The sequence below is a fragment of the Lissotriton vulgaris genome, chromosome 10 (genome assembly GCF_964263255.1).
Source record: "Lissotriton vulgaris chromosome 10, aLisVul1.2, whole genome shotgun sequence".
In the NCBI taxonomy this organism is placed as follows: Eukaryota; Metazoa; Chordata; class Amphibia; order Caudata; family Salamandridae; genus Lissotriton; species Lissotriton vulgaris.
Window position 1 is genome coordinate 369,030,949 of NC_141698.1, and position 15,289 is coordinate 369,046,237.

General features: G+C 49.0%; 1 protein-coding gene across 2 annotated transcripts in view; it reads right to left on the reverse strand.

Moving 5' to 3' along the window:
* Positions 1-15,289, reverse strand: part of XPO6 (exportin 6) — an 824,334-nt gene that overhangs the window by 500,378 nt on the left and 308,667 nt on the right. For both annotated transcript variants that reach the window (XM_086941189.1, XM_086941190.1), the window contains exons 7-8: positions 13,308-13,764; positions 10,086-10,212 (exon numbers count right to left, since the gene is read on the reverse strand). In XM_086941189.1, coding sequence (XP_086797315.1) covers positions 10,086-10,212; positions 13,308-13,764 — 584 coding nt within the window. The remainder of the gene's footprint in view (positions 1-10,085; positions 10,213-13,307; positions 13,765-15,289) is intronic.

Sequence of the window (15,289 nt, forward strand, 5' to 3'; positions counted from 1 at the left end):
TCACACCGAAATCGGTGGAAGACCTTCTGGATGGACAGGGGTAACGGGGTGAGCTACCTCATTTTGGGAGGGGGCCCGGCAGGGGGGAGGCGGTTGCCGTCAATTGATGCTAACAATGAGGGCGGGGAGGGTGGGGTGCCCCTGTTTCTGCCCCGAGGGTCTTTGGCACTGTTTTGGGCTTGTTTTAGTCCTGGTAGCCTGAGCGTCGAGGGCCCACTGCCTCGGCCCGCACCTGGCCCTTAAGGCCTTCCTACGGTGGCGACCGCAGGATTAGTAGGGGTTCTTGGGTTGTTGGAGGGCAAGGTTTGGATGGGATCTGGATGGTGCTGTTTGGGTCCTGTTCTGGGGAGGGTGGGTGGGGGTCTGGTTCGTTCTTGGGTTGTTTGGTTTTGGTTGGGGAAAATGGCCGCCATCAGTGCTGGGATGAATGATGTCCTTTTTTTGTGGGGACCCGGATGGGGGGACTGTGCGAGAACAATATGGGACAATGGCTGATGTTGCTAACTTGAAATGTGAACGTGAGGGGGCTTCATACTATGTCCAGGCGCCACAAAGTCCACGCTTATTTAGTGCGTAGGGGAGTGCAAATGGCGCTGCTGCAGGAAACTCATCTGAACAAGGCGGAAGGGGCGGCGCTACAGCGTAGATGGAGGGGGCAGGTCTTTTACACATCGTACTCCGCGTATGCCAGAGGGGCGCTAATATGGGTTAGAGCTGGGGTCCCCTTCCAGGTCACGAAAACAGTGATAGATCCAGAGGGGCGTTACGTGGCCATTTCGGGCACTTTAGGAGGGAGGGACTTGAACGTTTGCTGTGTGTACGCTCCTAATATAGACCAGACTGCCTTCCTTTCCAGGTTATCGGGCTCGTTGGCCCACTTCTTCTCCGGGCCCCTTCTGCTCGGGGGAGACTTCAACTCAGTAGTGGACGTAGACACTGACCGCTCGCATCCACCCCTTCCCGATTCTCCGGTTCGTCACACGGCTAAGGGTCGTAAGGATTGGCAGACCCACTGGGGTCTGACGGATATCTGGAGGGCGCACCACCCCACATCTAGGGACTATTCATACTTCTCGAGCCTCCATGAGTTGCATGTCAGACTGGATGGCTTTCTTGGCTCGCCCGAACTGGTTTCGGCAGCGGTCCGATCTGAGTACTTGTCCAGAACCATTTCAGACCATAACCCCCTCCTGCTGGACCTTCGCTGGTTCCCCGGGACGCCGGCGGTGCCCACCTGGAAGTTGCGACCCGAGATTCTTGAGGACAGTGTTTTCAGGGCGGACCTGGGGGATAAGGTATCGGAATATTTTGCGTCCAACGGCGGCACCGCGAGTACAAGAGCGTTAGAGTGGGACGCTTTTAAGGTAGTGGTGAGGGGTTACTGCATTTCTAAAAAGGTGGGCATGAGGCGAGTTATCCTAGCTGACCTAGATGCAGCGGACCGGAAACTCCGCGAGCTGGAAATTCGCCGCCCCGGGCGCCCGGAATTACAGATACACACGGCGGAGGCGAGGGAGAAGGTGGCGGCGGAGGTCGAACGGCTTCGCTGTTTTGACTACAAGGCCTATACGGTCCGGTCCATCGCGGAGGGGGACAGATCGAGCGCGTTGCTGGCATGGTTGGCCAACCCTACGCGCCAGTCCTCATTGATGACAAGTATGCGTAAGGCAGACGGTACCGAGGTACACACTCAACCGGAGATTCTCGGCTGCTTCCGGCATTATTACGAACGTTTGTACCGCAGTCGCTCCGCACGAGACCCTGACCAGCTCGATAATTATCTACGCCCACTGGAGCTCCGAACAGTGGAGCAAGAAGTGGCGAAAGCCCTGGGGTCCGACATTGAATTGGGGGAGATCCGCGGTGCCATTAAACGGATGGCGAGAAATAAGACCCCGGGCCTGGACGGCCTGCCCGTGAAGTTTTATGCAGCTTATGCTGACCTCCTAGCCCCTAGGTTATTGGTGGTCTACAGGGAGGCGAAGAGGCTGGGGCGACTCCCGAGCTCGATGTGTGAAGCGTTGGTGGTTCCTCTCCTCAAACCAGGACGGGACTCGTCCGACCCGGGGTCTTACCGTCCCTTATCGATGCTGACGGTGGACTATAAAATACTGAGCAGTATCTTGGCCTCGAGGCTGCTGGGACACATGAGTTCCCTGGTGCATGAGGACCAAGCTGGTTTTATCCCAAGGCGCAACACGACTATGAACATTCGCAGGTTGTTCCGTTTGCTAGGGGAACCGTTTGTGGATGCCCCGTCCCCGGTTGTCTTATCGGTGGACCTAGAGAAGGCTTTTGATAGCCTGGAGTGGGACTACCTCTGCACGGTGCTGCGGAGATTCGGCCTCGGTGAGGGCTTTATCAGATGGACCGCGGTTCTCTATGCCTCTGCATCGGCCAGGGTCCGGGCGGGACCACTGATTTCCTCACAATATCCGGTAGAACGAGGCACGAGGCAAGGGTGTTAGTTGTCCCCACTTCTCTTTGCGCTGGCGGTGGAACCACTCGCGCTGCATCTTTGATCGGGAGCCCACTATATGGGCCTGTGGACGCCTTCGGGCCCGCATTACGTTTCGCTGTATGCAGACGACCTGTTGCTCTTCCTAGAGGACCCGCTCGACGCTTTACATGGAGCGGCGACGGCGCTCACGGAGTTTGGGGAGGTTTCGGGCCTCCGGGTGAATTGGTCCAAGACCTGTCTTTTCCCGGTTCGTAAGGGTGCCCCCGCCCCTACTTTAAGTAGGGAGATTAGATGGGAACCCGACTGCTTTAAGTACCTGGGGGTATTCGTCTATCACGACCCATCCGACCTCCTGGATGGGAACATTGCCCGCAGCACTCGAGCACTTCGAGGCTGCATGGACTTTTGGGCCACGCTGCCGCTTTCGGTGGCGGGACGGATCGCTCTGCTTAAAATGGTGGCGCTTCCCCGACTATTATATTATTTCCGGACACTACCGATCTGGATCCCACCGGCCACGTTTCGACTATTACGTTCTATGATGGTCGGATTCCTCTGGGGCTCGGGCCGCCGTCGGGTGGCCCTCAAAACCCTGATGAGGCCGAAAGATGAGGGGGGGCTCGCGGTGCCGGACTTTGAAAAATATTATCTGGCGGCGCAGCTCCAGACCTTCACCCAGGAGATCGCCCGGGAATTCCGGGGCCCGGAAGACAGAAGGGGGACGGGCATGGCCAGGCATGCTCTCTCCTTCATAGCGCTGCGACAACGTTTGGCCCTGCGGGATTTATCGCTGGAGGAACGGACTGTCCGCCTGTGTTGGAATCGGGCTCACGCCCGAGGCCATCTGAGAACCCGTATGCGCCCGAAATACCATTGGGGATGCTGACGGCCCTCCCCCATGGAGGCGATTGGTCACGATTGGCGGCCTGGGAGGACGCCGGCTTACAGCTAGTGGGGGATCTGTATGAGGATGGGGCGCTTTTGCCCTTCCAGGATCTTATTGACCGCTTCGAGATCCCCCGTGGTGACTTTCTGTTGCACTCGGCCATTGTCCGAGCGATCCAGGCACACTGGAAGAGCGGGCAGGAGGAACCAGCCTTATCTCCGGTGTGCCAATACGTGATGATGTCTGCGGGCACGGTGAAGGCGGTCACTTGCCTTTACGGTAGATTGATCAACGAAGGGTTGGCTCCTCTCACTACTTTGAGAAACCGCTGGGAGGAGGACATTGGCAGGGAGATCCCGGAGACGACCTGGTCCCAGTTGGTACGGCGAGCCTGGAAGGGCACACGCCACGCCCGTTTTCAGCTGGTCCACTATTACGTTCTCCATAGAGCATATCTGACCCCAGTGAAAATTAAGCGATATTTTGCCACGAATTCGGCGGAATGCCCTAGGTGCCCAGCTCAGGAGGCGGACCTCCTACACATGTTATGGGCCTGCCCGGGATTGTCATCCTACTGGGTGGAAGTGGAGAGACCCTGGAGGAGGTGACGGGGAGATCCTTATCATTTGATGCGGCGGTGGGACTCCTACACTGGTTCCCTCATACCCCCAAGAATAAAATTTCCAGCAAATTTATCGACCTAGGGCTCCTCCTTGCTAAGCGAGAGGTGACCAGGAACTGGAAGGCACGAGTCGGTCCGACAGGAAGTAGATGGCACAGCGAGCTCTTGAAGTGGGCGGCGGGGGAGAGCACACTGAGATACCAACTGGCTTGGAGGCAGCGTAATGAGAAGGCGCAGGAGGCAGCGTTGGAGTGGGAAATGTTAGTGCAGGCCCTCAGGGATTATTGCGCCCCCAGCGACTCTGAAGGTGAGGAAGCGACTCGCCCCGAGTCCCGATAAACATTTGCACTGTTAGTCCTGTTGCTTTCCCCGTGGGTCCCATAGCAGATCCTGTTGCGGTTGCTCCCAAGCGCTGATGGCGGGGTTGGGTGGGGTTTCCTTTGGTAAGTAGTATTTTGAGGGTGGGTTTTTTTTTTTTTTCTTTTGGGTTTATAGGCTTGTTTGGAAAAGCAGATGACGGACAGTGGATCATCCGGACCAGCTCTGACATCCTGCTGAGCCCCCATTGAATTTCGCCGCCCGACCCCAGGGTTGTGGGCCGGATGGCTGTGTACGGAACTTACTGTGGGGACAGAGGGTTGTATTCCGCTGATGTTGCTTGTGATATAATGCTGGTCGATTTTGTAACGATTTACTAATTCCTGCAATAAAAATATATTTAAAAAAAAAAAAGTTATTGCATAGATTTTTAAAGAATATAAAGGTATTTTAAAAGTTGACACTTAAAACGTTTAGTGAAAAACTAGCAATGTTATCCAATGGAAGGAAATTCAAAGCACAGGTAAAGTAGGTTCTCGTTACTTTTGTAATCCAGTACTGGAGTCATAGGTTCAGCACTGGGGTCTCTACATAAGACACGCAAGTAATTAAGTTTTAGTAGTTGGTACGATTTTTAAGGAATATTCAAAAGTAGACAGAAGAAATTTCACAGAAAAACAGTCAATGCAGTTCAGTACTGGGCTACAAGGTACAGTACTAGCGTCTCTCCTGATCACAGGTGAGTAATTCAAAATTTGTTATTCGGCTGATTTTAGATTAATATTTTAACATTTCAAAACTTCACACAAAAGATTTTTTGAGTCAAACCAGTCAATGTTATGCTATGGCAGGAAAGAGAGTCATCGGTTTTCAGGTGAATACTCAACTGGTGAAGTTAAAGTTCTGGGTATAGACTCAGGGGTCCCCCAGGGTCAGGTAGGTACAGTTGGTACACCCCCAGCGGCACAGGGGCAGCCGGGTTAAGAGGTAGTTAGGCCCAATGTAATCCAATGAGAGGCAGGAGGCCTTCGGTTGGCGGCTGCTGGCTAGCAGGCCACACGGCTATGGGAGCTGGGCTCCTAGTCACTTGCTCAGGGCAAATGGGGAAGTAGAATAGGGTACAGGTTGCACTGCCAGGGGCACTCGGGCAGCTGGGCGCAGGGTGCTTTTGAGCTGTCGGGCGCTCAATGTTATTCAAAGGAGATCTTGAAAAAGGAACAAAGGCTGCAGGCTCGGGGACGGAGGATCTTCTGGAGCGACCAACACTTCAAGGGGTAAGTTGGGCTCTTCGAGGATAGGTAGGCACCCAGGAGTTGGGCACAGAGGGTTGTGGGACGCCGGGTGCAGGGGTGTCTTTTGAGGTCGGGAAATCTTACCCCCTGCTGGTAGTGTCCGGAGGGGTCCTTTGTCCTGGGGCTGCAGAAGTCGTCGTCGAGGAGGGTCCTTGGGCACTGGATTCCTGGTCAGAATCGCCGGGGGGGGCATCCTCTGGGTCTTGATTCACTCCAGCACAGGCCAGGCTTGGCAAGTACAGAGTTTGTCGGGGTCGCGGTTCCGGGCTGATGCCAGGGCTTGTTACTTGCTTTGAGCAGTACAACTGCTCGTGGGAGACCCAGGTAGTCAGAGTCACAAGGCAGTCGGGTCCTCCGGGGTTTGAGGTTGCTGACCACTGGAGACATCGGCGTTTAGCAGGAGCAGGTTCAAGGGTCAACTGGCCTGTAGGGCTGGGGCCAAGTTAGTTGGTGTTGTCCTCTTTTTAGCAGCTGCACGGCAGGTCTTCTTGTTCCTTGTTTTTCTTTCTTGTTTTGGAATCTGGATTTGTGGAAATCGGTTCAGGGAGCCCCTAAATACTAAATTTAGGGGGCGTTACAGGTAGGGCAAGGGCAGGGACCAATGGCTCCCTGTCCTGAGGTGGGTACACCCCCTAGCCTACTCCTCCCCTGTGGTAGGGGGCAGGAGCCTATCTGTGATTGGGCAGGGCTCCCCATCTTTAAGTCCAGGGTCGTGCTTCACCTCGCCTCTTCCACCTGAGGGGTGGAGTAGACACAGGCTGGCACACCCCCCTGTCTGACGTAGGGTTTACCGCCAGTCTTCCCGCCAGAGTGGGGGTCAGAACTGGTGGGGGCCAGTTGCTGAGTACAGCAAGTGGTCTGGAGAAGCTCACAAAGGCGGAATGCCTTTGAAGCTTCCCCTGCCCATCCTGGGGGAGGAGGCTTGGCACATCGTGCCAGGATGTGCATTGTTGCAGGCCCAGGAGAGCGGGAGCTCTCCACCCAGGGGTCCAGCAACATGTCTGCTGTGTGGCAGCCTCTCAGACAGGACGTGGATTGTAAGTTAGGCTTCAGGGGGCATTTCTAAGATGCCCTCTGTAGTGCTTTTTACATTAAATCCCACACTGGCATCAGTGTGGGTTTAATGTGCTGAGAAGTTTGATATCAAACTTGTCAGCCTTCAGTGTAGACCTCCGAGATAATCTGCAACGTCCCACAGGGATCCTCCCTCAGCCCCACGCTGTTTAACTTTTACAAGGCACCACTAGCACACATCGCCCGACAGCATGACCTCAACATAATCTCCTACGCCGACGACACGCAGCTGATCCTCTCCCTCACCAAGGACCCTCTTACCGCCAAATCCCACCCCCACCCGGGAATGAAGGCAGTCGCCGACTGGATGAAGGAAAGCTGACTTAAGCTGAACTCAGACAAGACGGAGATCCTCATCCTCGGGCCAACCCAACCCCTCAGCATGGGACGACTCCTGGTGGCCAGCATCACTGGGGAACCCCCCGGCCCCTAACGACCACGCACGCAACCTGGGAGTCATCCTCGACTCGAAACTCACCATGAACAAACAAGTCAACGTCCGACTGTTGTTGAAATGTTTCTCCCTCCCCCCTTCTTTTAATTCCCTGTTGTGTTTCCTGGTTGGCAGTGAGATTGTTTCTACTGTACCCATGATGATGTCCGATTTCCCCTCCCCGTTTACTCTTCACACAATGCCGTTGGACACTGCCAGGATCAGGAGACTGTAACCCGGCGACCCATATAACAGTGTGGGATGTGATCCTGCCTTTGACTGCTTCTGTGCCGACCAGGGAAAGCGGCCTAAGACAATGGTTGTTGGCTTTCATGACCACATTGGTCCTTTTGCAGTGTTGCGGGCTACGAGCACTGCAGCCCGAGACCTTTCCTGGCACAGCCGTTTGCGGACTAATGCATCTCCTCTGGCTACTGTTTATTTTCACTTATGTATGACCGACATGTCAAAACATGCTACTAGCTGGGTAACGTTTGTAGTAATTATTCTTTTTTATGACATTGTGTGATCAATTGCCTTATTACCTGTGAAACTAAATAAAGTTTGGGACCATTGGTCTTAAAAAAAAAAAAAAATGAACAAACAAGTCAACGCAGTATCCTCCACCTGCTTCAACACCCTGCGCATGCTCCGCAAGATAAACAGATGGATCTCGACAAACACGAGGAAAACAGTCACCCAGGCCCTAGTCAGTAGCAGACTACTACGGAAACACCCTCTACGCCGGAGCCTCGCCCAAGCCATCAACAGACTACAAAGAATCCAGAATGCCTCTGCACGCCTGATCCTCGACGTCCCGCGCCGGGACCACATCACCCCCCACCTGAGGAACCTACACTGGCTCCCCATCGACAGAAGGATCTCCTTCAAACTCCTGATCCACGCACATAAGGCACTCCACAAAACCAGCCCAGCCTACCTCAACAGCCGACTCCTTCTACGTACCCAACAGGATACTCCGCTCCGCTGACCACGCCCTGGCAACGCTCCCGCGTATCAGTAGAACCACCTCCGGAGGCAGATCCTTCTCCCACCACGCCGCCAAGACATGGAACACCCTTCCCCTCTACCTACGACAAACCGAAGACCTACTGACCTTCAGGAGACAACTCAAGACCTGGCTGTTCGACCTGTAGCAGCATCTCACCCCCCCCCCATGCCCTGGGTACCTAGGGTACCATTTACAAGGGGCTGACATGTGGCCAGAGATGCCAATTGGGTTTAGGCTTTAGTTTTAGTTTTTGAGGAAGGAACACAGGCCCTGGGTACCTGATTGACAAGGACCCAGGGCACACCATGGAAAAAGTGCATCAGATATCAGGCGAAAAGTGTGGTGGGGGGGGGGGGGGGGGGGGGTACTGCAACAGAAACTCACTTTCTTACAGGGGGCATACAAGAGGGTATCTTTACTCATGGTATGCTGACCCGGAATAACCTGCTCCTCCTCTTCCATGTCAGAGTCGGCTTCGGACACGGAGACATCTTGTTCTTCTTCCTCGGCTCCTTGAGCGTGATGTTCTGTGTCAGAATCTTCGCCGAAGATGTCCGGTGCGGAGCCGCTCTGGTGTTGCATCTGGTGAGGTCAGGCCCAACGGTCATGAAACGTCTTCTTCGATCGAAACTTTCGGCATGAGTCGCAGTCTTTCTCATTTTCTAGGGACAGGCAGAGGTTGCACACTTCGTGCAAGTCGGTGCATGGAAACTTTGCATGCCACCCTGGGCACAACTTGAACGGAGTACCTTCCATCAACTGCTGGCGTTGTGGGCGCGGGTAGGCCAGACGGCCAGCCTAGAGTTTTCCGATCAAAGTTGTTTTGAGTTGAGATGATACACTTCGAATGGGAAGCCGCGATCGATAATACAGTCAAAGGTCCTGTCGAAAGGGTCAGAGAAACGGTGCCTAACCGGAGCACAGCAATACACATCCGAACCCAATGGCGGAAAAAAACAATCTAACAATGGAGTCAATGCCATGCGCACTATCAACAAAAGGAGGAGTCACCTACCTCGTGACTGGAAAAGACTTCTTCGAACAAAAATAAAGTGCAAACATCCGGACCCAACGCCAGATGGCGGGCTATGCACAGCATGTGATCTACAGCTCACCTGCCTCAAACATAGTTTTACACATCTGAATGCACCTAAGGTTCCCACATTCATGATGATCTTTCCACTTTCTTCTTTAATGATTCTAGGAAGATTCATCATCATGCATTAGTGAACTGCAGAACCATCCAGCTACGATAAAGGCGTTGAAAAAAGTACCTTACACTTTGCATGCAAAAAAATATCTATGCTCTGAATAGCATCCAGCAGGTGTCCTTGTGATCACAGCCACACTGTACATTCTGATTGGAACAAGTGGGAGAAGTATATAGCCTTTCCTTTCACTGGCTAAGTAAGGGGCACAGTAGACCTGTTTCAGTTTATCTGACTTAAACTGACACTTTGTGTTCTCAGCAGTTGCACATAAAAACTATTAGAACCATGTCACAGTGTAAGGTTTCCTTAAAAAAAAAATATTTTCTCAAGGAGAACAGACATTATTTGTCCAACCATGTAAGCAGAGAGGAGGAGACAGGCAGTGAATCCATGTGAATGTTACGGGCCTTGGTCACAGATTTGTTTGGCAATTGGTTTTGTTCACTTTTATACTACTGTTGCTGTCCTGCCATCAGGGAAAATGAAATCCCAGGAGAGCAAACAAAACACTGAGCATTACAAAATAAAGTCGTCCTTCATTTGCTGGTCTTGCAACCAAATATGTATGTGAAAATAGCACCTACAGAAATCTCTAGAACCAAAAACAAAACTCTTGTTATAGGACACAAGCTATACATTGTGTTTTCATTGTCAATTATCGGACCACTTCTTTTCATTATTTAAGAGGATAAGAAGTGCTTTCAGTTTCCTGTTAAACATTTATTTTGATAAGATTTACACGATTCTCAATATACTGCTGCATTTGGAGAACGTACCTGATGAAATGTGTATTTAAACAGAAGTGCCAAAAATTCAACCACAGGAAATTGTGTGTTGGACTCGATCCTCCGTAAATGGACACTGATGAAGAGGCGTAGGAAGTCCGTAAACTTCTCGACGTAGCTAGAGAGCAAATACAAAGAACTGTGTAAGAAAAGGACAAAGGCAGAGAAAATAATAAATTTCACTCACTCAAGAGATGCTTTTGCAATTAAAGGAAAAATGGACACAGGCAATTTCAGTAAAAAAAAATAAACCCCTGCAACAATTACCTACAGGACGGGAAAACCTTCCTTCCATTAACACCTGAAACATAGCAGAAAAGACAGACTAGTCAAAAGCAACTTGCACTGTTCAAAAGGCAAATGGAATTAAATTACACCCTGAGGAAAAAACAAAAAGACGTCCCAACATCAGAATGGGAAAATGCTACCAGGGTGGGAGCTCTCTAAAACCTTGCAGCATGGCAAATATGGAACAAAACAGAGTTAACAAAAGCTTCTATAATGGCAGCGCCGTTACTTGGAAGGTCCATATGTCACCTGCTTAACCAGCTAGGATGGCAGCGTGTGAAGGGTAGACGTGAAGCCCTGCTTGGCTAAGATCCTAAATTCTCACCAGCTAGAAGATGCTGCGGTCCTCAAAAAGCTCACAACAGGACAGAAAGTGATGGAAAGGACCCACTGTTTATGTTACTGTTAACTGCCAACATTAACTCTGAAGTAATAGGGCTCGAGTTCCTGAATATAGGATACATTCTCTACAACCAAATCAGTAGTTCTGAAGAGGTGGATGACAATGAAAACGGGCAAGGAAACCTGGGACAATATTTGCATTTAGTTGGATTAAAACGTATTCAAAATGCCATAGACAAGCGCGTGGTGATACTTGAAGATAAGCACACAAAGTTGTAACAGAATGGCAGTCTTTATGATGGCATGAGTGGAAGGGTAACTGATAGCAAGGAGAGCCACAGAAAGCAGACAATTTTTAAAGATAACGTGTGAACAATATAATAAATAAAACTGGCTGAGGAAAGGAGAAGGGAGTCATAGATGGGTGGTTAGCTGTTAAAGTTATTGATGTGAATGAGGTAGGATTATGAAGCAGGTGAATCTGAAAGTGTCTATCAGAAGTTTGAGGCCAAAGAGATGCTTAATATTAGCACAATGCAGTGAGCCACATATGCAAAAAATTGTCTTTTAAGACACATATGTATAAATGTTTAGAGTAGTAGATAGTTAGGGTCCCTGTACAACTTCGAAGACCAGGGCAACATTTTAAACAGTGCTATGTGTTTGAACCGACCCAGGTGGCTTGCTGGCAATAGCGAATTGGGATCAGGGAGAATAAAGTGCGCTCAGTAGTGAAAGTGACGATATTAAGAAGCAGAGTGGAGGAATGCTGTGGGTGGCCGTTTCAGAGGCTATAGCCATAACTAAGACTAATGACAATGGAGTAAAGCAGGGATACAGTAGTATGAAGGTGCGAGATTTGTAAAAAACATTCAATAAATTAAACTGCGCGTCAGTTGGAGCACAAGTGAAGGATGCCAGACTTGTGCTGGAACCAAATTAAACAGACTCCTATACCAAAGTCTTATGGAGTATTTCTTCGCTGAGATTTCTTTACATGCATCAGCGATGGAAAAATAACAGATTTTTTGAAAAGTTTATTTTATAACAGCTTTATTCAGGGAATGGTCCAACGGCTTATAGTAACTCATTCAATTCCCAAGTATTAGAATACTAAAGGCCCATGTTTAACAAAAACCTAAAGACAAAATAAATAAAACAAGGAGAAAAGCAGTCAATCATACCAAGGATAAAGATGCATGTGTGCCGCAATTCAGACACGGCGTCAAGGCCACACACAAACAGCCCATATCAGTAATGTGGGAATAATCCAAGACCCTGTCCCCATCTTCTATACCCTTGTTTGTCCGATATTTCACCTTTTTTTACTTCATTCTTTTGGTGTCTCGTCTTGCACCTAAAATACTGTGGCCACGTCTCCTCAATCCTAACCTACAGCAGAAAATCACTTTGCAGTTCTGAGGACGTGCAAAGTTTTGATAACATTCAGGAATACTGATCTTTAAAACCAATTACTGCACAAGTAGCAGAAACTCTGTTAATCTACATTCCTCCATTATGTACAGGATGTTTTTACCTGCTCAGTAGAAGTAACTCAATTCTAGTCAATGGTACCCATTGCTAACTTAAAAATAGGAGCTCACACTTGGACTAAAGCAACACCTAAAAGGATGTCCCTGACTGGAGGCTTTTAATTACCTGTTTTAAAGTTCCCAAATCCACAAATGCAACACCCATTTATATTGCTGGATCCCAACATATATCAAATCCAACCTGCACCATCCTCTTTAATTCCTGTACAGAGTGTCCGCACAGCTTGCACAACGCTCTGCTTTTCCATGCTTTGGACCATCCATGCGGCTCTTTCAATGCACTTCAATCCTTACCTGTAATACACCAAGCCATTCCAGTCCCAGGACCAGCCTGAGCAGAGCTGGCAATCACATGATAGTTTTGCAACATGGATAGTCTCGCCAGGAACTGGCCTCAGCCCGTTGTGGTCCTCACACGTCCGGTTCCTCTGAAGTGGCACCCAGATCTTCAAGGCTGGACTGCCAGTACATTAAATTAATATCTTAAGTCTGCTTTTCAGCACAAATTATCAGCCTCACAGGACATACTTGGCAGACAAAAGACACTCTGTGTCAAACTGCAGGTTGAGTATCCTCCTCTGAACATATCCCTATCAGCACTGTGACAATTTCCCCACTGAATCAAATACTATAGAAATTATAAAGACAAATATGAATAGGGAATGTTTCAATTCCTTTACCTCGTGTTGCCTCTTCTGGAAGGTCTCTGCCAGGGCTGAGGGAAGTACCTTATTCAACAGCTCCACCACCTTAGACCTGTAGTCAAACAGCGAGGGCTGTGGGGCAAGGGAAGGCAGAGAAGGGTGGTGGAGATAGAAACCTACAATACTGCTTTACATTGCATACCATTACTACCTGTAACTCACAATTGAATGGACTCACCGACTCACACTTACCCGTACCACCTACCTGCTTGCTGGCTGGCCTTTATTTTATTCACACCTCTGAAACCAAAGGTATTAACGGCACAGAAAAAAAGTATAAATTGGAGATGTGTCATCACTTGGATGTTGACCCCGTTGTGACTTACCTCTCATCCAGGTCCTCCATCCTGCTTTTGGCAGTGTTGGCATTTGTTTCCCGTGTAATCTTCTGTAGCAAATAAAAAGTCTGCTGAAACATGCGCAGAAGGTACTCCTCAAATTCAAGGGGCACACAGTTTTTGGACATAAGTTCATTTATGCAGGACATTGCCAGTACACCAAGCTTGCCACGCTCCTGTTGCCACTGGCATGGCTGGCTACTTCCGTTGACAGCTGAAGCCATCTTGCGGGCGCGGGTGTCACAGCCAAAACGAGCGAAATGGAAAATGGTGGTGAGCAGAGAAGGGGTGATGCTGGTTGAAAGTGGGATCCAGCTGAAGAGGTGAGCCAGGCACTCGAGAACAAGTGAGCAGACAAACTCACTCTCTGCATCCAAGATGGGGATTGGCTGATTCAATAATTTGGCTACGCTGGGCGTCTGCAGCAGACTATTCAAAAGATCTCCTACAAAGACAAAGACCAAACTCAGCAAAGAATCTATGTAAAACGGCTAAGTTATTCTGAAACCACCAACAGAGTATTTTCTTAACATCCTGATACCTGTGATTTTTTTTTAATCTACAGCCATCAATGGTCTATTTTGCTTTCTGTACCACCAGATGTATGTCTTCACAATTGATACTCTGCTTTCAATGGAAAACAATGCAGCTTTGTGGAAAGTAAATAATACATACCTGAATGCATATGCGCCACCAGCTGCCCATTTATTTTGCATCATCAGAAACATAGGCTGGATTGGTCTGCACCAAACAAAACCTTAAGCCCCCCATCTCGATTAGAACTATGTTGACCCTGTCTCTAGTGGATCTTGGGGTAATTCATCCCCACAGCAGATGGTTCTGGCACCCACAATTCAACCCAAGTGACCTGTATAAATCCTTCAAAAGTGAGGCTTCTCAAAAAATTGCAGACCTTGTATTGTATGGAAGTCTAGATGTTTTGAGATTACTCCAATCCAAGGAATCATTTTACTGTTGTAATTAGTTGCACGTGACTATTTAGGATGGCACACAAACGAAAAGTAAAGAAGGGAATCTTGAGGGCTATTAACTGCCATTTTTCTAAATTATACAAATATCACTCCTCTGGCTATTGTTTCATTAAGTACAAACTTCAGCTTTGAAAATACCAGAAAATGTTAGTCCTTTATTACATTTATTACTGCTCAAAGAATTCATTTTAGGACTTTTTTTCCCATAGTTAGCCAGATGCTTACCAAAGAAGTAGTACTCCCTAGTGTTACCTAAAAAGCCATACACTTTGCAGACATTCATTAAAGTGATATTTAAATTCTCCGAAGTGTTAGACTCAAAACAAATGCACCAACCGTAACTTTAGAAAGTACAGTTCAGGATTATGAATAATGAGCACTTGAATAAATTCGTCCACTTGAGTCAATGTCATGTATTATTGGGCTATCTGGTGCCCAAACTACAATGCTGCCTCTAATCATGGTAGTAAATGATTGCAACTAGAAAATTAAAAACTATTAGGATTCTGTCCTCTCAATCAGCATATGTTTTCAGCCTTTACCAAAGGTCGCATTTACTTTTCAATTAATTACAGGTTCCAGATCTCTCCTCTCCAAAGGCCTGAACGAAGGTTTACCATAAGCAGTACTTTTCCTTGCATATCAATCCATTTGTCACAGACTCCTGTTCTCCATTCTGACCATTCTAACCGTTCCTCACAGTTTCATTATCTACGGCTTGTTTTCACCGACACACTAACTAGTTCTATAGAAGGGCTAGGCTGACCATAGCTTATCTAGGTCTCTGGGTCGACTTTTTTTGCCCTTACCCTATTCCTCAATTCATCACAACATGTGTCTATCAATCACTTCCTGTGCCTCTGGGGTGCAATCTCCAACTACACACCCACTCTAATCAACAGTGAGTAAAGGAACATAAGTCTATCCTTTCCACTCGAAATCTTAGTGCCTCAACACTTCACTCACTAGTAGCCATAA